The sequence below is a fragment of the Fringilla coelebs genome (genome assembly GCF_963513975.1).
Source record: "Fringilla coelebs genome assembly, chromosome: 13".
NCBI classification, from domain to species: Eukaryota; Metazoa; Chordata; class Aves; order Passeriformes; family Fringillidae; genus Fringilla; species Fringilla coelebs.
The window spans coordinates 8,381,454-8,404,028 of record NC_140039.1 but is presented as its reverse complement, the minus strand read 5'-3'; the positions used below and the strand labels follow the sequence as shown (position 1 = coordinate 8,404,028).

General features: G+C 53.3%; 1 protein-coding gene across 1 annotated transcript in view; it reads left to right on the top strand.

The window, feature by feature from the left end:
- TEX264 (testis expressed 264, ER-phagy receptor) overlaps positions 1–22,575 on the top strand; it is a 39,111-nt gene that overhangs the window by 1,647 nt on the left and 14,889 nt on the right. The window contains exons 3-4 of the mRNA XM_084214434.1: positions 612–903; positions 6,233–6,454. Of these exons, the coding sequence (XP_084070560.1) occupies positions 625–903; positions 6,233–6,454 (501 nt within the window). The 5' untranslated portion in view covers positions 612–624. The remainder of the gene's footprint in view (positions 1–611; positions 904–6,232; positions 6,455–22,575) is intronic.

Here is a 22,575-nt window from a genome sequence, read left to right as displayed (position 1 = left end):
AAAGGAATACCAGTAATTCATTGTACCTGAGTGTGTTGGAAATGCTTTTTCTAGCTGGGTTTTCAGCTTCCTCTGAGCCTCTTTGGGTGCTTGAATCTGGGTCTGAACTGGTGTGGTCTTCATTTGGATCATGGAAGGAAGGTCTGGGCTTCTAGATATATTGACAGAGGGGCTGCCCTGCTTAAAGTGGGCCTGATACCCATAAATGATAAATTATTTTATTATGGCTCCCTGATCCTTAGCCCAGTGTCGTGTATTTGTTATCTGTTGCATGATGCAGGCTCCCAGGGTGGTTTTTTGGTCTCTCCTGGATAGAAAACTGGATTAGAACAGTTTTGAGGAGATGGAGATGATGCCTCTCTGTCCTCCCTTCCAAACTACCTCATTCCCAAGTGGCGCTGAAGCAATATAATTTGTACCTGGTGACCAATTGGAACAGGCTGATGCAATGTAGCGCTAATATACAGGAGGCTTCTGGAGGGGTTCCACTCTTTAAGCTGAAGAAGAACTGTTAGGAAGAACTGCAAGAGAGAGCATTTTCCTGCAAACATATCATTTGCCCAAGTGGTAGCTTGACTGCCCTTCTTTTTCTTCTCTGCTCTTGCTGCCAGTGCTTCAGGAGCCATGGTGCACCAGGCGTCCATCATGACCGACTGGGTGCTGCTGGGGCTGATCGCGGCGCTGGTCGTGCTGCTGCTGCTCACCGTCTTCGGCTTCGTCGTCTACTCGGGGCTCTTCACCGAGGTGGTTGTGAGTGCTGGCTCCCCCCCTGTCGGCAGCATGACGCTGGCCTACAAGTTCAGGGTGGGCCCCTATGGAGAGTCTGGGCAGCTCTTCACGGACGGCTGCAGCATCTCCTCGAAGCTCTGCTCCATCGGTGTCTACTATGACAACCCTCACACGGTAAGGTGTGCCCGGCCAGGCCAGCACGCTCTCGTGGCTCCCTGCTCGGGATGCTCCCTAACTGTGCTTCAGGCACGTGCAGCTCATCCTCTGTAGGTGAGCACTGGGGTTCGCAAGGTCTCTCTGATCTACAGAGGACCCTGTGTGGGGAAAAGCACCAGAAAGCAGATGGGGTTTTGCATAATCCTGACTGAAAGGCATTGGGTATCTTCTGATAGCCTCTGCTGAACTGGGTATCAGCAGGATAACAGAGCTGGTTATGGAACAGAAACCAGTGTTCACGACCCCAAGGTGAGGCATTCCTTGGCATGTTCCTTGGAAGTGCAGGCAAAGCTCCTTCTGGACTTGCAGCTCTGCGGTTGAAAGCAGATGGTTGCTTCTCAAAAGCTCGGTCTGTTCTCATCCATACTCCTTCTCTCGTTTCTAGCGTTCTCATGTGTTTCTGAGCTTCCCTGTAGTTCTTCCATCCCCTGAGAGTTCTTATTGAAACCTCAGGTGCTGCGTACTGAGGGCTCCTGTCTGATGAAACAGTTGCTCCATGATGCTCCTGGGCTGAGAGGTGAGCAGAAAGCACACTGCCTGATGGCTGCCAGCCAGAGCCCAGTACTCCATGGAACAGTTAAAGACAAGGAACAAACAAAAGTGCATCAGAACTTACTGTGGGGGTGGAACCTGGCTGCTGCTGCTGAATGACTCTGGGGTTTCCAAATAATGGCATGTGGGCATTTGTCTGGGGCAGACAGCCTGGCTCCCTGGTAATTCTGCAGTAGCTCGTGTGACCGTGGAGGAATCCGTGGGGAGGAGGGACAAAAGAGTGGCCAGCGCCTGTGCATGTGTGCTTGGGCTCGTGTGTTGGGGGCTGGTGCAGGGCACAGGGCTTGGGCTGATAGCTCTCACCCAGTGCTTCTGCTCTGGGGTGTCTGGCCTTGTTTTAGAATCCTTGTTTTGTTGCTTGCAAGATGGTTCTCCCAAGGATTGGACCTGCTTTGAGGGAAGAACTTGTCCATGAAAACATAGTGCTGAGTGAGCTGTGACAGGAAGATATTGGAGGTGAGAAAGCACTGAGCTTGGCTGTGCACAGAGGAGCCTGCTGTGTTCAGCCACCTTGTATCCTTGTATCCTGTGGTGCCCTGACATGTCTTTACCTACCTGGATCAGGAGAGGCAGAGAAGACACCGTGGTGCCTCTTCTTGGCCTGGGAAAGATGATGGCAAGGATGACTTCTCTCCTGAGGATGAGCTGGGCAGAGGCAGGGTTTGACTAGGCATGCTTGGACACTTTTGTCTGGAGAAAGTGTCCTGTTGGGAGCTGGAGCCGTGCTGCCCATATGGTCAGAGTGACCATTTCATTGCCACTAATTTGTATCCTTGTGTTGAGGGTCTCACCTGGAGCTGAGAATCCTGATGGTGCTGCTTGTTCCACCATGGTCTCTGGGCACAGAGCAGGCAGTCAATGCTGTGGGAAGGGCTCAGTGTCCATTCCCAGTGCTGTCCTGCTCCAGGGATATGATGTGCACATGCCTGTGGTTGCCCTGCAGTCTTTCAGCTGACATTGTATCAAGGGCCTTGGCTCTTTGTTTGCTAAAGCCTGGGCTAGTAAAAGCCTGTACTGTTGAGGCTCATGGATACTGATAAGGGTATTTGTGGTAACTCCTGCCCTGGCTGGCACAGGGAATGCTTGCTTTCCCTGGTAGCACCAGATGAGGATAGGAAGGAGTAACTCTGACCTGACCCTGAGAATTTGGGCTGTCAATTCACAGTCAAACTGCCTTCCCTTCCAGGTCTTGTCTTTTTTTCTCTTCCTGCACCATCTCTGCCTTCACCCTCTGGCTGGAGAAGGCAGTGAGGCTTCAGGCTTGTCTCTGGTGGCCATCCAGGGTTTTGGAAGCCAACTGTTCCTCCTTGTGCAAGAGTGTAACCTGCCCTCTGAGGTTTGGCAGGCAGCCCCATGGACCTTGCCCTTCTCTGGGATGGCTGCCTTTGCTCATGACACTGAGCAGGTGACACTGGCCTGAGCCTCCTGTCTCTGTAGCCACTGTGGTGGCTGGGGCACAGGGGGGCTGTGCAGGATATAGCCTGCAGCTCTGCATAGTGTCAGGAGCCTTGTCTGCCATCCATGAGCACAGTGGCAGACCTGGTCTGCTGGAGCAGCTGGCGTGCTGGTGGGACCTTCCACGTGCTGATCTTTGGCTCCTGAAGTGGTCCACACATCTCACCCACAGGCAGGTCAGCCAGACAGGGTGCTGGGAGTGAGAATGTGTTTGGGCAGATGGTTCTCTTGCCTCTGGGCAGGTGAAGAAAGGGCCAGCTGTGGCTTGTCTCTTGGCTGGAGACTGCAGTGCTTGTAGCTGATGTGCTGGCTCAGGTGCAGAGCACCCCAGTGCCCTGTGGGGCTCCCTGTGTGCTTGTATCCACTGAGCCATGATGGCTTAGGAGATGGTGTGGACTGCTGGCTCCTCATTCCTGGAGGTTCCATAGGGTGGGATTGCTCACCCAGGCTGCCTTTCCCCTGGGAGGAAGAGATGATTTCGTCCTCTTCCTCCTCATTCTCAGTGCTCTCCTGACCTCGGTGAAGCACCCTCTGGCAGAGCTGGCCCGCCCAGAGCTGGCCACTTGCCACGGATGTTGACTTGTCTCTAAAAATAGACCTTTGTCATCAGGCAGCAGAAGGTGCTGGCTAAGCCCAGCGTCCTGTGGTGTTGGGGGTGGAGCACTGGAGGGTTCTGGCCAGACAGCCACCCCCAGCCCTGGCTCCTGGGGGGTTTGGTGCCCCCAACGCTGGGACAGGAAGGGGCTGGTGGCCAGCAAGTGCCATGTGGCAATTACTGTGCTGGTGGATTCATTGTCAAAGGAAGCTCTAGCTAGGAGAAAGGATGGGAATGCTGAGCTGGAGAGCAGCAGCAGTATGCTGCTCTTGGCTGGGAGTGGGGCTGGGGGAAGCCCCGTGGCCTGGAGCATGTGGGCTGCCTCAGGGTCGGGCCAGTCCTCGGGGCAGCCACTGCCACCAGCCTCCCTGGGGCTCCCTGCTGACTCCTGGCCTCCCAACATTCGCACAAGGATGCTCCCCGAGTGCTGCCAAAACCCTGCCAGCAATGTTTTATGTGTTTTAATGGATGAGATTAATATTAATTTAATAATCTCTTTTTTTTTTCTTTTTCCTTTTTATTTAATATTTAGCAGCCCAGAAGACTTCTCCCTCCTTTTCCCACCTCTGTCAGGAACAAAAATAACTCCTCAGCAAGGACTGGATGTGGCGGGTGGGTTTGTGCACAGCTCCAGCCAAGCTCCTGCTCACATATAGCTGTGGGCACATGCCAGGGACTTTTGCCTGTAGTCCATGTGCTCAGCCACAAGCCCGTGCCCAAGTGTTGGATGAATAAGACCAAAATGCTCTGTGTATGCAGGAATAGGTTTTGTTCCAATTGTCAAAGCTGATGGATAGGTTAAGCAATAATTTCCAGAAATCCTCTGCTAGGATGCTTGGGGGACCAGAGGCTTTGATCAGCACCTGCCTACTGGAAAAGACAAATCTGTTAGGGTAAGGCTGGTTTTAAGTGGAGCCTTTTCCTTTTCCGTTTTTTCCTTTTCCGTTTTTTCCTTTTCCTTTCCAAGAAGGCAAATCTGCCTTGTTGCTACCCTTGGAAAGATGTCTGTGGAGCTACATGCTGTGAAAAGAAAGGTAAAGGAGAAGGGAGGAAGCAAACATGCCTGGCCTAGCATTGCTGCCCACTCCAGCAGCTCTGGTCCCTCCAGCAGTTGCTCTGGGGCTGGGATTGAGCTGTCTTTGCTCAGGACATAAATGGAGATTGAATGTTTAAAGGAATTTAATCTGGATTTCCATATCTCCTTGTTTCATCTGGCTCTTTTCCCAGAGATGCCATTTATGGCTGCCTCTTGCTGTCTTTGGGGTGGATCTGCTTCTCCTTTCCTGCCCGGAGCAGTGATGGATGCTGGGCACAGCCCTGTCTGCAGCTCCCTCTTGCAGCACAGGAGGGCAAGAGCGAGCCGTGAGACTGTCCCCAGCCTGATGGATGCTGCTCCACAGGCTGCTGTCCTCCTTCCCTTTACATCTGCTTGTGTTCCCTCTCTGGAACCGTCCTGCCCTGCAACCCCAGAAGGTGTTTAAGGGAAAGGCAGGGCAAGGAGTGCGGAGAGGGTGATTACACTGCAGGAGGAAGCTTTGGTGGGCTTTAGTACAGCAAAGTTAGGGATGAGATCAGGGAGCACAGATCCCCTTGTGGTGTTGCATTGGGAGGGGAACATGTAAAATGCTGGCCTTGGTGCATCCTCTGTCTGCTTCATATTGTCCCTGTGAGAGTTTTGTGACACCTTTGTGCCCCTACGTTATATCAGGGAAAGTGGCTAGGTTGTCCCACCCCCTCCCACATTCCTGCCCAGGGCTGTGGGTAAGCTTGAACTCAAGTGGTGGGATTCTGTTGAAAACTAGAAATGAAAGCTGTGGCCTGGGTCAGCTTTGGTGTGGAGATGGCTGGAGTCCCTGGTGGCTGGAGTCCCTGGTGGCGCTCAAAGCCCTGGTGGCAGGGCTTTGAGCGCCCCCCTTGCTGGGCTGAGAGCCCTGCACCCCTGTCTTAATGGGAGGCATCCTCAAATCTGGAAAGAGAGCATGCTCTAGGGTTTGTATGTTGTTGGGGTTCAGGATAGGGTTCTTTGTGTTACTACAAACAGCTGGGTGACTGCCTGCAGGTTTTACCTGCCTCAGTTTCCCCACCCCAAAACTGCCGTATTGGGTATGCCTACTTTGGAAGGACCTGGGAGCCTCTGGATTTCTCTCCAGCTTAGTGCCCTTGGCCCATGGTGGTTGGTGGCATGTGCACATGGCTGTCAGGTGACTTCCTCAGGAGTGGGGGGGAGGCAAACTGGGAAAGCTGTGATCACATCTCTGAGCCCCCTCCCTGAGCTGCAGGGGTGTCCTGCAGAAGGGGATGGCTGTGACTCGTTGTTGACAGAAGGGTGTCTGATGCAGGATCAGGAGAGACACTTCCTGCAGTGACTGTCACCTGGGACAAGTTTGAGTGAGCGGCTTGGTGGGGTTTAGCTCTTCTCTGCTGCAAGTCCCTCTACCCTCCAAGGAGAGGAGCAGCACCTTCCCCACTGGGCTGTGCTTTTAGGCTGGGAGGAGTGTAGATGATTTAGGCCTGGTTCAGCCTGGGTTAGGACTGGGCACCTGCTTTGGTGTGCCCAATCATGCTGGGCCATTGCTTTTACTGGTTTATGGTCATCTCCTGCCTCCAACCTCAGCAAGCTGAGGTTTTGGCCAGTTTCAAGCCTCTGTCTTCTTCTGACACTGTCTGTCTGTCCCCTTCAATCAGGTGTCTCCAGAGAAGTGCCGCTTCGCCATAGGGCGCATCCTGAGCGAGGGAGACGCGAAGCCGTCGGAAGAGCAGATCAAACGGTTCCAGAAGTATGGCTTCAAGATCTTCAGCTTCCCTGCTCCCAGCCACGTGGTCATGGCGACCTTCCCCTTCACTACACCGTTGTCCATCCATCTGGCAGTCAACCGTGTCCACCCAGCCCTTGACACTTATATCAAGGTAAGCGAGTGTGGCGTGAGGAGCGTTGCATGTGTTCAGTGGGCTGTCAGAGGCTTCTCTTCCTGACAGCTGATGGGGCTGCTCTGACGTGCCATGTCTTGATATTTTCCCTTGGGCACTACCATCAAGATCTCCTCCTTTTGCAATCTGGCAGGTAGTTCCCCAGCAGGGATGTCCTTCCATTCGCTCAGTAGGCACAGGGGTGTCTTATCTGCTGTTTTGTGTTTATGAGAGACAAGTTCTCATCTAATAACTTGCTGTTTTTCTCCTTAACACAGAGATAAAAGCTGATTTTCCCCTTGAGTCTCTTTCTTGTTGTTAGGATCTGGCAGGTATGTGCCTTTCGGTGTAATGCTTTGTGCTATGGAACTTCTGTTTTGAGTGCCAGCCTCACCAGTGGGGCAGCTGTCTTGTTCAGGAGCAGGAGGAAAAGTTAGAAACTTTCTGGCCTGTGGGCTTATGAAAACTTTCTTTCAAGCAATACATTGAAATTTGTGGGTCTTAGCCCTGGCTGGGCAGCCAACTGCTGTGGGCTGTGTTTGCCTTGCCCTGAGTAGCCATCCCTGCTGCTTGTGGTCCTTTTGAAGCCAGCTCTGCTGCCTTGCTCTGGCTGCCAGAGCAGCTGTGGCAGGGGTGTTCCCAATCAGCACATCTGACATAGACACTTCCAGATGCAGGCTTTCCAGAGAGCAAGGAAGGTCCTGGCTAGCTGGATGATGGAGGGAAGGGACTGTCCTTCCCAATGGGGGAGGATGCTGTGGAGGGGCCGGTGCTCAGCCCTTGGCTTATCTGACTGTCGAGTTCTGACGCTTTGGTTTGTTCGTGTTGAAACACACTATTTATAAACTTGCTTTTCCTGGCGAAACTCCCAGCCTTGTGGGGGAACCGTGTGAATCCCTCCAGCCTGCGCTGTGCTGCAGCATGGCTGCCTGGGTGCCAATCCTGGAACTTCAGCTGGGGGCTCTTTGCCGACCCTCTTGTCCACCCCGGCTGCAAGGAGCTGCCCACTGCTACTGGCAGGGCACGCATTAGTGCTGGCAGTAGGTGACACCACCACTGCTGCTTCCTCCCGTTCTGGAGAGCAGAACCCATCCCCTGTTCTGATCCTCTGGCTGCATCCTCTGTGTCTCCTCCTGGAGCTGTGCCCGTTTTGCTGTGGGGGCACCAGGCAGTGCTGCCAGCCCTGTGGCGGACGCGCGGGCGTGCACGGAGGGGGCTGAGCGGGCGGGAGCATCAGCTTGGCCGCGGGAGTGCTCGGAGACACCGGGCTGCCGCTGCCTGAGCTGGGGAGAGGGCCGGGCGGCGCATCTGTCGCATGGGAGATGGAGCTGTGAGAGCTAAAAAGGGAACCGCGGGCTGCTCTGGGAGCACCTGGTAGTGTGTAATGGGAGTGGTCCGTTTCAATTTACAATGAGTGAAATAATAGGGAAACAGACACCCACGGGCACCTGCAGAGGGAGGGGACACATTTTGATCTTGCCCCAGTCCCAGCAGCACGGGGGTCAGGGTGCCTGTGTCTGTCTGAATGTCCTGCAGCAGAACGGATCAGGACTCGGGATCAGTCCCCTGCCCATCTGGCACTGACCGTGGGGACACAGGCAGGGCGAGGGTGGATTTGCCATGCTGGGATGGGCAGAGGGGAGTGGGTGCTGCTGCTCCCTGCACACTGCACCGTGGAGATGCCCTGCCTTTCTCCAGTGTGGCACAGGGCACTCTGGAGGCCGTTTGCAGCCCTGCCAGCAGCATCCCTGCCGCTTCTGTGTCGTTACTGCTTCTCCCTCAGCCTGAACTGTCTGCACCCCTGGGGCTGTGCTGGCACTTCCTGGGATGGAGGGATGGGGAGGGAAGGGGGAAACTTTCATGGAAACAGGTGACCTGTGCCCGCTCAGTGGTGGGAATGGGGGTTGCCATGGAGACAGCTTCTCCAAATAGCATCCTTCATCCCACCCCCGGAGCCCAACTCCCTTAAGCAACCCGAGAGAGCAGCGAGACAGATTTGCTTTATTTATTTATTTCCTGTGTGCCTGCTTTGGGAAAGGTGCTGTTAATGAGAGCTGGGGGTCAGGCCTGCCAAGAACAGGTTCCCCCACAGCTCTTCCATCTCGGGAGGTCGGAAGGCAAAAGCCATGAGGCATGAAAGGGGACTCGGTGTCAGGGATGAAATGCTGGCTCCCATGGAGAGAGGGAATTAGCTGAAGTGGAGGGAGGATGACATGGCTGCCTAGTCCTAGAAAGAAGGTGTGGGAGAGCTGGGGATGGAGAGGGAGCTGAAGGAGGCAGGAAGAAAGTTGCAGGGTGGGGAGGGAGGGTGGAAAAAGCTTTGGAGATGCTGAAAAATAGAGAAGAGGAATGGGAGGAGAAGGGGACTGGAGGGGGGGCATGTAGGGCAAAGGAGCTAAGGGTTTGGGGTCCAGTGGAAGGAACAGGGCAGCGAAAATTGGGCAGGAAGTCTGGGACAGAGTTGAAAGAAGAAGCCTTATCACAGATGGCAATCCAGCAGCCTTCCCATGGCATCCCCTGGGGTTAACTTGGGGACATCTAGTCCCAAAGGCTGGTGGATGAGACGTGTGGCTCCCTCTAGGCTTGCTGGTGCTGTGCAGAAGTTACCAAGAATGTTTGTGGCTCATGTTTCCCAAGCAGTGGGGGTGCAGTGGTGCTGGCTTTTGGCAGTGTGAACTTTGTGTTTCCCAGTTTGCTGCAGCTTTGGAGGGACAGGAAAAGTTAAGAACAAATTTATAACAAGAATTTAAAAAGAGCAGTAGCGTGACAGTCTCCTTTCATTAAGGGTGGAAGGGAGATGAGCTGATATGGAGCAGGAGGTCTCATGTCCAGGCTGTCCTTGCAGCATTCATCTTTGCCCCCCTGGCTCTTGTGAGCACAGGAGGTGGCATTTCTGTCAGACTTTTGGTGCAGGCCCGGCTTTTGGGAGCTGTGGGGAAATGGCTGCAGCCATCCTTGGCAGGTAAGAGGATATCCTTCCCCTGGGATGGCAGTGAGTTACTGGCTAGAATCGCCTTCTGAGGAGCCCAGGAGGGGCTGCTGGCTCATTATTCTGAACATGGGTTATTTAAGGCATAGGCTGGGGTTATTTAGTGTCCCTTAAAAGCATTTCCTCCCTAATAACCTCTGATGTTGCTTCTCTCTGCCTCCAGGCAGGTATGCCCTGCTTTCCTGGGATGTGCACTCCTGGCCCACAACACAGCTGCCTGTCAGACCAGGCACTCCCTACTCCTGGGAGCAAAGGAGAAAGCTCTTCTCTGGTGGGGACCCTTTCTGACAGCTCTGGGAGCAGGTTATTCCCCTGTAACCTCCTGCCATTTCAAGGAGTGTTTCTTCTGCTTTAGGTATAATGAGCTCTCTGTGGTGGGCTGTGTGTCCCTGCATTTCTCTGCATCCATTCTGGCACCTAGTGGGCACTGCCAGGTGGGGGGACTTGGACCTCCTGGCTGTTGGTCTCCTCTGGCATAGAGAGGTGGCTAATTGCATATAAGGCAGAGCTGGCAGGTGTCTCCCACTACAGCCCTAGAAGTGCCTGCTTCTTTTTGTGATTTTTTTGGGGCAGTTTTGTGGTCTTCAGCCAAGGCAGATGTGGAAGTGGATGCCAGTATCATCCTGAATGCCTTGCACCCTCCAGAGCACCAGCTGACTGATCTCAAACTCTGACTCTGCCTGACTTGGAAAACTGGGGTTTTATCTCTTTGGATGGTCTTGTAAAGGTATCCTCCAACTTCAGCTTAACTCCCAGCTTTTTTCCTTCCCCTGGTCTTTGTAATCACAAGTTTCCCACTTCCATGGGCTTGTGAATCACTCCTTTACAATGCAGATGGCAGTTTAGGATCTGGTCACCTCTTGCCTCTCTCTTTGCTAAGCTAAATACAAAAACCTTTTAAAGTTCCCCCATTTTCCAATGTTTTCCATATTTTCTGACCTTAATTTTTGGTTTCTTTTTTGTATCTGTTTTCAGCTTAGAAAGTTCTGTGACTTCTCAGTAGCTCAAACTGATGCTTTATTTCAGCAATGGTCATATTGCTGTAGCACATGAATCTCTGGTGGAGACTTTGTCCTGTGCCACAGACCCCCAGTCCTGGGTTTGATCTGAGCCAGCTAATAGCAACTTCAGACACGTGCCTCTGCCCTTTGATGGAGTTGTGGTTTCTCAGCTAAAGATGGGAAATGATGCCAAGTCCTGCATCTCCTCTGAGCTGGATTGAATGGCACGAGTGCTGGTTTGTTTATCAGTCAAGCCCGCCCTCCCCACTAAAGCAAATCCTGTTTGCCAACAGGATCTGACAGCTGTAAACGAGTGTTGGTTGGCATTAATTATGCTGATCTCCTTTGCTTCCTGGTGATCTGGCCCAGTTGCAGCCATCCGTGTATTTTGTCTTGGCTGACTTTGCCTGGGCAGTCTGTGCTTGTTCAGGTCAGTTATTTACCCACTGAATGTTGGCAGGTACAGGCTGCTGTCTCTCCTGGGACTTTTTAGCATCTCCAGCTGGCCAGAGATCACCCTTTGACATGTGGACAGCTTGTCAGCAGGGACTTCAGCATGTTGAAATGTGTGTTATCTGGGCCTGCGAGCCATGTGTTTTATCTTGTCATGGAAGAGCAAACATTTCACCCGCATCCTCTGCCCATGTCTGGCTTTGTCCTAATTTCAGTGCAGAAATACTCAGTGAACACTCCTCCCGTCTCACTGGTGCTGCTGAGGTTTCCCCTGGCTGACCTATCCAGGATCTGTGACATCCTTCAGACACTTCTCCTCTACCTAGTGCCCCAAACAGCTCCATAACATGGATACTTCTGTTTGGGGGGAGCTGGGAGCCTAAATGATCCTTTATGGCAGCTGAGCCTCAGCACCCCTGTGAGGCTGCACCTCATCTTTCCCCTCTGGCTCACCTGACCATGCTGCTGAGCCTGCTGCCTTTGCTCAGATCTGTTGAAAATCCTTTTCTCTCAGCAGTTTTAAATGAAGGTCTGTGGAGCTGTGTTCCCATCCCAGGTGGTCTGTGCTTTAAAGGCCATGCTTTTGCTTGGCTGTGTTGGGAGGCTGGGATTGGGGGTTGGGAGCTGATAAAACATTTACAAAAAGGGCTCAATTATTGGGATGTTTTTCCACTTAAATTCTTTCTCCTGGATGATTTAGTTTATTTATTCCGGGCTCTGTGCATGAAGCATTTTTAAATGCCAGCTTGTCGTGTGTGAGCAGCTCAGGCTTCAGTCTGCACGTGCGTGAGAGCTGATCACAGTGGCAGCTTCAGCCAATCAACTGCTGCCTGAATTTTCCTCCAGAGGTCTAGGAATTACTAACAGATGCTCAGTCCTGTGTTCTTTGACCACAGCTTCATTTGTCCTCATGAGCTCCTTGGCTCTCCTGCGAGCCCTGGGGACCAGAGGCTGAAGACTACTGCCCAAGGTGGAGGCCTTGCTGAGCCAGAGCCACTCAAAGCCACATAATCCATCTCTCTAGAGAGAAGGAGGAGTAGGATACCTTTATCCAGAACTTATCACCTCTAACCTGGGGCTTTGCTGCCTTCAGTGTCTCATCATGTGGATCTGGCAAGACTCATCCAGTTGATGTTCTTCGTCTTCTTTGCACCAAAGGGTTACCCTGCAGAATATGCCAGCGGCTTTCTAGGAGATGGAGCCCTCAATCCTTCTCCTGCCTTTTCCTCATGTGACTGTGGGAATCAGTTTGCTTAAAGAGGGTGCTGGGGTTAGGGGTGGTGACTCAGCTGCCTGGCTGGGTGGGATGACCTTCAGTTTAAGCCCATGTGCTCATGGGTATAGGTCTTCAGGGTTCCCAGGAACACAGGAGGTTACCTGACCCTGCTGGGAAGTGATCCTCTCACATCAAATAATAACAGGGGAAAAAATCCTAGAGAGTCATAGAGGATTTGATGTGTCCATCTTCTATTGATGTCAGGGATGAGACCAGAGCTGACAGTGTGACAGGCTGCTTGGCTGTGGGCTGTCAGATGTTTGGAGTAAGGATACGGGCTCCAGGGAAAGTGTTTTGGGAGCCCTTGCAAGGTCCCAAGCTGGGCTGTAGGTTATGTCACATGTGCACTATTCATGAACCGTTCTTGGCTGTCCACCAGCCTGGTTGATGTTGGGGACAAGGACCAGAGTGGCTTGCTGGAGAACACCCTTGGCTGGTGTGTGCTCTCTGCCAGGAGCCAGTGAAGCTCTGGATCTCAGGCTGGGCAGGAGGAGCAGGCGAGGGGCGGGCACTGTGACCTGTCCGAAAGGTGACATGCAGCGGTAGGGAGCGGAGAGGGACCCCGGGGTGTCTGTGCCTGTGTGGGCACGTTCATCTCTCGCTGACCTGCACTGACAGCTGGTTTTCAGTGGGCTCTGTGCAGCAAGGCTGCCTGCTTACTGCTGGTTGGCACCCCCCAGCTGGATGTCACATCACATCAGTTCGCGCGTTCTCGGCGACTTTTAGTTATTAAATATTTTTAGCGACAAAACCATCCAAAGATGTTTCAGTCCTGCGAGCGTGAGCGACCTCGCCTTCAGCGTGGAGCGGGCAGGGGAGGGCAGGATGCCCACGGGGTCAGGCTGGGGGCTGAGCCAGGCGGAGGGGGTTTGGTGGGCAGTGCTGTGTCGTGCGTGGGGGCCTTTGGAGCGGGCGGGCTGTGCAGTGGCACAGGTCCGTTTAACCTGTGTCTGCAGGGAACGCTCCCCTCCTGCGCGGCTAATGGAACATATGGGGACCCGGGGCTCTGCGTCACGGCTTCTGCCACCCGCAGCAGGCAGCCCCACTGTCCCTCTCCCCGGAGGAATGTGGCAGCCCCAGGCCACTACTCATGTGCTGTCACCTTCTCTCTGGTCCTTGCAGGCAGGCTGTGAATTAACACTGACCATGCTTCATGTTCAGTGCTGCCTGTGCCAGGCACGTAGGTGTGCACCAGTCAGTGTGTGCTGGCTTCCCAGCCTTTGCTGGTGCCATTTCTGCTGCCTGTGCCTGTGCACACCTTTCCTCCTGCAAGCAAACTGTGCAGCTTCTGTTTCAGCTCTGCTATTCAGCTCTTGCACAGGAGCCCATGCAAACTGCAGGTCTGACAGCATTGCTGCTTTGAGCAGGAAAGGTTTGCTGACCAGGTTTGATTTTTGGTAGTTAAAAGGACTCCTTCCCTGCGTCGGCAGCTTGTGGCATGTGTGAAATCACCCAGGTTTTCCTCAACTTTTTGTTGACTCTTTGCAAGAGTCTGTTCTAGCAGCAGGCAGGGGAGTCCTGATTCTAGGGAAGCAGCTGGTGTGGGATGCAGGCTCCTGCCACCGTGGCCTCCCAGTTCTAATTGATCACAAAATGGGAAAAGACCACGTTGGAAGTGGCATGCAAAGAGAGTCTGGTACAGCCTTTTATGAGAAAGAGAGTGTGGTTATGTAGCACACAATTGCATATTGAAAGCCTCTGGCTATGGGGCCTCCACCACATTCCTGTGGAGGCTTTTCCAGCTGGCAGATCAGCCCCAGATCTCTGCCACAGTGGGCACTTTGCTGTGACATCCAGCATTTTGACCCTATTGCTATCCCAGCTCATTTTTCAGGAACCTTTCCAAAGGTAGCTCCTAGAAGAAGAGTGAACTTCAAGTGCCTGCCCTCCCATGCATGCCAAACTGTGTGGGCATCCCTGATGGCCTGACAGCCAAAAGCCTGGACCAGTGTTGCCTGTCACTCAGTGGTCCTGTTTGGAGGCATTTTGGTCCCACAAGGGAGTAGGAAGCCACCTCACCTTCCCCAGCTGCTGCTTTGGGAAATTGGGAGAGCAGCCTTGTAATTACTTGCTCAACCTTGCAAAATTTTTACAGAGATAAATCTTCTCAGACAAAAGATTTGCTTCTCCTTCTTCTTTGCAGTGAGGATTAATGATCACGGGAGAAGCTGGGGATATTTCATACGGCTGTCCAAGGAAGAGAAAGAACTGAAATGGTTTGCCTTGGGCAAGGAGGGAGAGTAAAATACTACAGTGCTTTTCTGTCAGATCTCTTTATCGGCTTGATCTGTACATGTTGCTCTCCCCAGATGTATTTATAGAGAATCCCAGAGGATGCAATCGGTTCTAAAGGTTTTCTTTGTCAGGCATTGGAGACATGTCCAGCTCCTTCCAGCAGCGACAGTGTCCTGAACCTTGGGGTCTTCCCTTCTTGACAGCTAGGCAATTAATTCAAGGATGAGATTGATCTGCCTCTCTGCAATTATTTTAGCTGAGTCCTAATGAGTTTTGTCTGGACAGGTTCTTCCCCATAGCCCTCTGAGCCAGACCTTGCCAGCTGTGCCAGGCTTAAGAAATAGCAAAATGAACCCAATCAAATGCGAAACAGCTTCATAGAAATATTGCCCTTTTCCAACAAATGCTGTTGGCCCAGTTTCCCTGGCTGTGAAGCTCCCACTTTGAAACCTGTGGAGCAGGCAGATAATACACTTGAAAGCAGTGGCATTTTTACCTCCAGAAAAGGGACCATTGTGCTATGACTGACTTGCACTTTTTCAATTCTAGTTAGGTATAAAATGGTAGGAGAGACCCTGCTTTGGGGAGGGCAGGAGAGTGAAAACATTTCTCTTCCGCAGTGAGTCAAAATATGGATGGATGAGTCGCGAGGTTGGGTGGTGATCAGATCACAGGGATGAAAGAACAAAATCAGTTCTTCCCCCTCCTCCTGCCTAGAGTGTGTGTGCCGTAGGCAAGGCACAGCTCTGGGGCTGCACCAGAGGCTGGGGCACCAGGGAGGTGGCTGAGCCCAGCTGTTTGCTCTGAAGCAAAGGGTCACACTGGACATCCCTCGGGGTCTCTTTGTTTGACAGGGAGATACACACACACACAGAACTCTGTCAGCTCTGCCTGCCTGCAGCAGCTGCTGCCCTGTGGATGCTGTTTGAATTGATGCTGCTGTGTGCTGGTGGCCCTGGGCAGAGGCAGCAGGCTAGGTGTGGAGCGAGACGTGTGGAGTTCTGTGGAGCTGCTCACATCTTGATCCCATGAGCCTTCATGGGCTCAGGATGTGCTTTTCCTCTCTCTATGCTGTTGCCTGGTGGCCATCACTGCCCGGACCCACGGGGACTCACAGCCTTTGAGGGGTGGATGCAGGGTATGGAGAGGTGCAATGGTTCAGTGCAGACCTACACACAGCCAGTATAACCCATCCTGCTTTGAGGAACAAACACCCACTGCCTGTTTATTGTCAGGACAACTTGGGTTGTCCCAACAGGCTGCCAAATCCTGGCCCTCGGAACTCCTCTGGGTTTGCCAGGACTGGGTTCATCTTCATGGTATCCAACTGCCTCAGCTGTTGAGGGCTCCAGAGCAGCTTGCAGACTGGTCTGTGAGCTCCTTGAAAAAGGAAGGTTGAGCTATGCTTAATTATTGGCTTGCAGGCTTTTGGAGAGTGCCTGTGAGCCCTCAGCTCTAGGACTCCTTTTGTGTCTTTTCTTTTCCAGCATGTGGCAGTTTATTTCAGCCTGCGCTTCAGCCACACCAGGGAAAATCAGAACCTATAATAGAAATGTTGGCAGTTTCTATCTCCACCACTCATGCCTGGGGCTGGAAGGGATTACTCCAGATCCGAACTGCCCTGAGGCAGCTGATAGAGGTCTGCAGCATGGCAGGATGTCCAAGCTTCCTGAGCTGCTTCCCCTGCTCCATTCCAAGTGAGCAACAAGTCGTGGCAATTCTCTTCACCTTCGTGGCCATTGTGTTGGGTGGGTCACCTGGCACCTCTCTGATTGCATTGGAACAAGGAAAGGTATTTGTTCCCCTGCTGTCAGACCACAGTGGGCAGAGGGGCCAGTCTGCCTGAGGAGCACGAGCCAGTGCTTGTCCTCTGTCACCCTTGAGCTGATTTCTCTCAGGATCTAGCGCAGTGCCTGGTGTTGGTAAGGGATGGAAGGTACCTGTTACCCTCAGGAGTGGATCAGCACCTGATGGTGCCTCTAGTCCAACCCATTTCTTTGTCCCCAGCCCACCCAACATTCACCTTTCTTGGGCTCCTCAGTGCAGTGGTGAGTGTGAGGACGCAGAGGCTCACACCTGCCTTGAGCAGATGCATTTCTACTGGGTTTGTCAGAGACAAGCTCTCCCTTAGGTAGGATGCCTCTGCCCTGCCAGGTCTGCTAGGCTGGATGTGTAGTCTGGAAAAAAATGTGCTTCTAGTATGGAGGAGAGGAGCAAACCTTCCTGAGAGGGGAGATGATGATGGGAAGTCAGCTCTCCTGGGTACCAGAGATAAACTAGTAGTGATTTGGAGCAAAAGCTCAATACAGCTTTTGGGACAGAATCAGCCTCCTCTGGCACTGGGATGGCAAAAGAGAGATGCTGGGGCCATGAAATGGAGTTACTGGTGAAGCTTGGAGTATGCTTGTCTTCCAGGCCACTGACATCTGAATTTTGCACATGTATGTTTTGCATGGCTGCCTCTTCCGAAAGCTCAGCAAGGCTCTGCTGATCTGAGGCTGAGCTCCAATTTAAATGACACCAAACAGCGTGGCTTTACATTTCAAAGGCTCAGAGCAGAAGGATGCCTGGGACTTTCTCTCACTATGGAGTAATTGGAATGATTATTTTTTTTGGCGGTTTGTACAATGACCACCGGGTGCTTGCTCCACCGACAGATGGTTTTACCTGCATCTTCTGCTAATGGGAGGAATTATAACAACCCTGCAGGGATGAAGAGGGGTGACAGAGCTCAGTACAGTGGAGACAGCAAGTTAGTAGCTGCTCTTCGTCCCTGGCTCTGGCTGCTTATCACAGTGGTAACTTGTGGATGGACACATTTGCATCACAAAACCCCTGGAAATTTCTGCTTCTGTTCCCCCATTCCACACACCACCAACCTGAAAATCTCCTAGTACGTTTAAATTTGCTACTGTCTCTCTTTCCCTTATCTTCACGGGGATGGACTCAGCAAAGGTGCTGCTTGAAGGTCAAAGATGGAGCTCTAAGGCAGCTAGGAAAATGGTTGGTCTGGGAGCCCCAGTCTCCCCCAGCATGGCAGTGGGGGCTGTTGCCTTTCAAATTAAACCTGAACTGGTGTCCTGGCCCTGGGGGAGGAAGAGAATGTGCCATGGCTGATCACAGAGTGGCCCTGTCTGCAGCTGCCTGTTGGCTTCATTCAGCATTTGCTGACAGGCTCTGTTCCCACTCTCCAAGGCTGTAACATAACAACTCTCTGGGAAGGCTGCAGGGTGGGAAACAATGGCCTCATTCCCATTGTGGACACCTGCATTTTTTCCCTGCTACTGGATGGCCGGTTGCTGTCATCAGCTCAGGGGTTTATTTCTGCCTGGAGCTGATGATGGCAGGTCCTTGACATGCAGGAAGGTAGATATCTATCATCTGCTGGGGCCAGCTGCTCTGCTCTTCACGCTGTGCAGATTCACAGCTTGGGGTAAGGTCCTTCCCGTGATTCAGTAACCAGCCCGTGAGTTGGCAAAAGCTTATCAAGAGGTCAGCGTGGAGAAAGACTTGCTCAGGTACTTCTCAGTACAGGAATGAGCAAAGCAGAGTGGCTGCTGTGGCTGCAGGAGCTGCCAGATGTTGTGGGCTCACAGTGGAGGAACATAGCCATCAGCTCCTCTCTGTTCTTGCATCTTCCTCCTCCTCTCTCATGTGCCTCTCTAGGTGCCAAGTTCACTTGTCCCGCCCAGGTCCTGCCACCCCAAGAAGCCGCTGCCTTCATCTCCCAGCAGTTCCACTTCAAAGCTGTGTCTCCTGGTGGGAGCTACTTTGGGACCCATAGCATTGGCTCAGCTCTGGCTTTCTGCTGTGCCTGGGGCACAGGACCAATGTCCTGGGACAGAGCTGCAGCAGGCAGAGTACACTTCCTGCCCATGGCAAGCTGTGGCTGCTTGGGGAAGGGCAAAATGGGACAGAGGTGTAGATATTCTTCCCCAAAGTCCTCCAGGTACCCAGAGTTTGAGGAGGGGCATCAGCCCTGGGAAGAGGAGGGATGTCCTCCATGTCTCAGGGCACTAATGAGGATCTGGGGCGGCTCTGGTGGCTGCAGGATTGTCTGCTGTGCTGCCATCAGTGGTGTTACAGAGGGCTGTGTATGGTTTGGGGTACCTGGAGGACAGGGCAGTGGTACAGATGGGGAGCTGGCTTCCCAGGAGAGAAAGATCTGGAAAGCTGAGTGGTGTGATGCATCTCCAGAGCATTACCAGCTCATGAAGCACATCTGGGAACATATGGGATCCTTGTGGAAGGGCAGAGTCAGGCTGGGCTCTGTCCTTGCCTAACTGCTTTGATTTCTCCTCCTGATTGATCTGCACAGTCAAACTCACGATCCTGTGCTGGCAGAGGAGCAGTTGCCAGACTGCAAAGGTCGCTGAAAGCAGCTGCTCCCCTCCCCTGCTGCCTCTGTTGCCGGCAGAAGAGCCCGGCTTTGGAGGCGCTCAGCTTGTGTCCCTGCTGGCACCGCCAGCCGCTGGCTCCCCGCACGCCCGGCACCGCGGCGGCTGCTCAGCGGGTGCTCTGCTCCCAGACCAGGGTAATGAGCCCGCTGGGACTGCACCGGGTCCCTGGTGGGCCGCGGAGGAGGAGGAGGAGGTGAAAGCTGCAGAGGAAAGGCAGCCTCGCCTCACCTTGCCGTGCCCGCTCGCAGCAGGACCGATGGGGAATGCAGCCAGCACGTGTGGCCGCTGGAATGGCCTGTCCGGGCACACCTGCAGCCGTGCCTGATGGATCTACCTGGCGCTGCTGCTTGGCCTCCCTCATCCCCCCTGCTCGCCTGGCCCGTGTTGTCAGCTCGTCCCGCATTGCAGGCAGCCTGCCCGGCTGTGCCGTGCGCTCCGTGCCCGCCAGCGCTGTGTGATGCGCTGGGGATTTCCTCGGGCGAGTCGTTAGCGCCCGCGGCTGCAGCGGCTGCGGGCTCCGGGGGCTTCATTAGCCCAGCTCACCGGGGGAATTGTCAGCACGCAGGAACCCCCCAGAGTCGCTGTCTCTTTGCCCTTTGCCAGGTTTTTAGGGAAGAGAGGTGCAAGCTCTTGGATGTGGGGGTTTGAAGGTGGCTTTGCTGGAAGCCTGCAGGGAAATGCCTCTTGTTCATTTATAAGCATTCAGGAAGGAACTTGTTCCGAGCCCTGGCTTGCATTTTAAACATGGAGATATCCGTTGCTGGGGCTAGGGAAGGAGGAGCAGGAGGGGCAGTGAGCCAAAGGTAACCAGTGGCCCATGGGTGTCTGCCCTACAGAGAGCCTAGTTGGGATCCGGTCACCCAAGACAAGCCTGTGAGTGCAGGGTTTCCCTGAGCCAGAGCTCAAACAATCTTTCTGCATAGTTGGCTGCACTTAACTGATAGCTTTGAAGATCCTCCTGTCCTGGAAACTTGCTTTCTGACATCAGATTTGCCAACGTTGTAATTGAGATGTGCTTAGGGATGTCGTGATCAGCTTGCCTATTCCTCCTCAGCAAACCAGGCTGAAACCCACTTGATCTCTTCTTCTGGATCTTCCTTGCCTTCCAAATGAGGCCAATAAGCCTGACAGTAAGTCCCCGTGGGTGGGGAGGGAGGACTATTTTGTCTGGGAATCAGGCAGTTGCATCGTGGCTTTGCCCTGGGCTGCTGGTGGCTTTATCTGTGCAAGTTCAACAAGGTTAAGTTCTTCAGCTTCCCTTTTTGGCTTTCTCAGCTGTGAAGGGATGGTGTGAGGCTGAGCTTAGCTCATCGTGAAATATATTCCATGAAGCCTGGGAGCTGGGGGCGTTGCAGAAAGACAAGGTTGTTCAAGGAGGTAGGAAGGGACAGGGAGGGTATTTATTCCACTTGTCCATTTTCCTCCTGGTGCCATTGATGTGACACCTGAGTTTGTCCTGGTGATTGAGGCTGTGGGAGAACAACTAGAGATGCCTGCAATCCAAAGAGCAAGAGGAAAGGGTTGAGATTTGGAAGGGGCAGCTCAGACCTTGTCTCAGGAGACTGAGAGCCCCCATGTGCTGTGGGCACCAGGCACTCCTGCTCCTGCTCCATGGCTCTTGCTTTGGCTTTGCTGCGAGAGGATTTCATGACAGGACTCGTTGCAGTTGAGGACGTGTGTGAGAAGGCTGTGAACCACAAGCCTCCAGCTTGTCTGGACACCCTTGTTGCAGAAGGGTAGGTACTCAAGTGAATGGTGGCCCAGGAGAGAAAGCCATCAAGGTGGGTTGGGAATGTCCACCTGGATGAGGACCTCTCCAAGCTATCCATGAAAGAAGATCTGTCACCACAAGAGTCTCATGGCAGGGTGCAGCAGGTCACTCTAGGTTAGGACTTACTCTCCCTGTGAGCAGCATGACAAAGACACAAGTTTTGGAGAGGCTCTTTTTACCTGTGTGGTGTCCCATGCAGGGTGGGAGGCTGCAGTGCAGAGGGCTGCCTGGCTGAGGCAGACCAACAGGACAGGATTTTGGATGATGATCCCTTTCATGAAAGGCCCTGCCTTGACAGGAGACAGAGAAATTGCCACAGCTGCTGCTCCTGGCAGCCTTGCCAAGGCAACAGAGCAGGCAAAGCGATTTAGCATTGCTCCAGTCATCCGTGATGGCAGAGATCATTGCATCAACCCCTTCAGCATTGTGATTAATGCTGAAGAAGCATCCTGTGAAGGCTGGGAGGAGTGTGTTGGTCCCTGGAGATCCGCTCTCTGAAGGAGAGGCAGCCCTCTCCAGCTGTGGTCCTCCTCTCCCACAGTCTCATCCTCCTCCTTTTGTGTGCAGCTGTTGACCCACATGCTCCCATAGTGATGGAGTTCCTAGGAACTGGGACAGGAACCCAGCACTGGTTCCTCAGGAGAGGAGAGATTATGTGGATTTACAGAGATTCCTTGTTTTGTGATGAAAATCCGGTGGTTGAGCTTCAGAATGGTTAAAATCAAAGTCCCCTTCAGAGAGCTTGTGCGTGGCTGTGATGGAGAAGGAGAAGAGAATGGGAGGTGGTGGGGTCGGGTAGGAGGAAGAGTGTGAGAACGTTATTATGGAGGTCTGGGAAGCTGGTGAGTACCATCTCCCCAGCTGGCATTTTATCCATTGTGGGTACAGGAGCAAGGCAGTACTTGGGAAAGTGGAAAGCACAGAGTCTTTAGGAAAACTAATCTTCTTTAATGCAAAAGTTTCCTTTACTTCTGCAACTCTCTGCCCCAGGACTAATTACTAACAAATAACCATAACACCAGGGGGGACCCAAGCCCCATGAATTGTGTTTGTTTGCACCATCTGCTCTTTATTCTGCAGGTGACATTCCTGTAGTTGGGAGCAGTACGATCCATCCCTGGAAGCACAAGGACTGATGTACCTGAACGTGTCTGGGCTGGCAGTTTGTCCAAGGCTTGTCCTGCCCCCACGCTGGGGGCTCTGACTGCCTGTGGCTACTTTCTGAGAGGCTTTGTCTCGCTGGGACTTGCTACCTGGCTCATCTCTGAAGATGATGGATGCCTCTTTGTGTGCTGCAGGATTTCTCTTGCAGCTCAAGTGGGTGCTGGAAGAGGAAAAGGTCCAGAGTGTGTCAGGGTCTCTAGCGAGGTAGGGTTGGAGCTTATTCCCTTTTGCTGGAGAACAGGATGGAATCTCCATCCCAGGGAGGAGAACAGTGTTCATGACTCTCACGGTAGCTGCCAGCATGACCTGGGAGCCTGTGCCTGGTCCTTGCCAGTCCTCCCAGGGTGCTGGGATCTCCTGAAGCCACCAACTCCTCCAGGCTCATTCCTTTACCTCTCAGTTTGTCCGTGCCTGGCAGCTGCCACTCTGCAGGTCCCGCCCTGGAGGAGCCATGGGAGCAGCTGGGTGGCTGGGCCTGGGAAGCGCGGGCAGGCAAGGTGTAAATTGCATGGCGGGCTGCCTTCACTGAGGTGAAAATGAAAAACTCTCCCAAGCTATCAAGCCCAGTGTTTCACAGCTCCCACGGTCCAAATGCACTCCCACTCCCTCTCCCTGCTGCGGAGAGGATCTTGGGGGCTGGTTTTCTCCTGCCTGTCCTGGAGCCGTGGCACTGCCACATCAGCGGGGGGGGGTGTCCTGGTTGCAGGCAGGATGGGGGGCCTGCCGTGGGAAGGGAGAAGTGTGCTGAGGGCAGGCAAGGATGCTGATGGTGTAGGAGGTGCTAATTGCTAGGCTCTGTATTCTGCTACCTGGAGGATTTGTTATCCTTTGG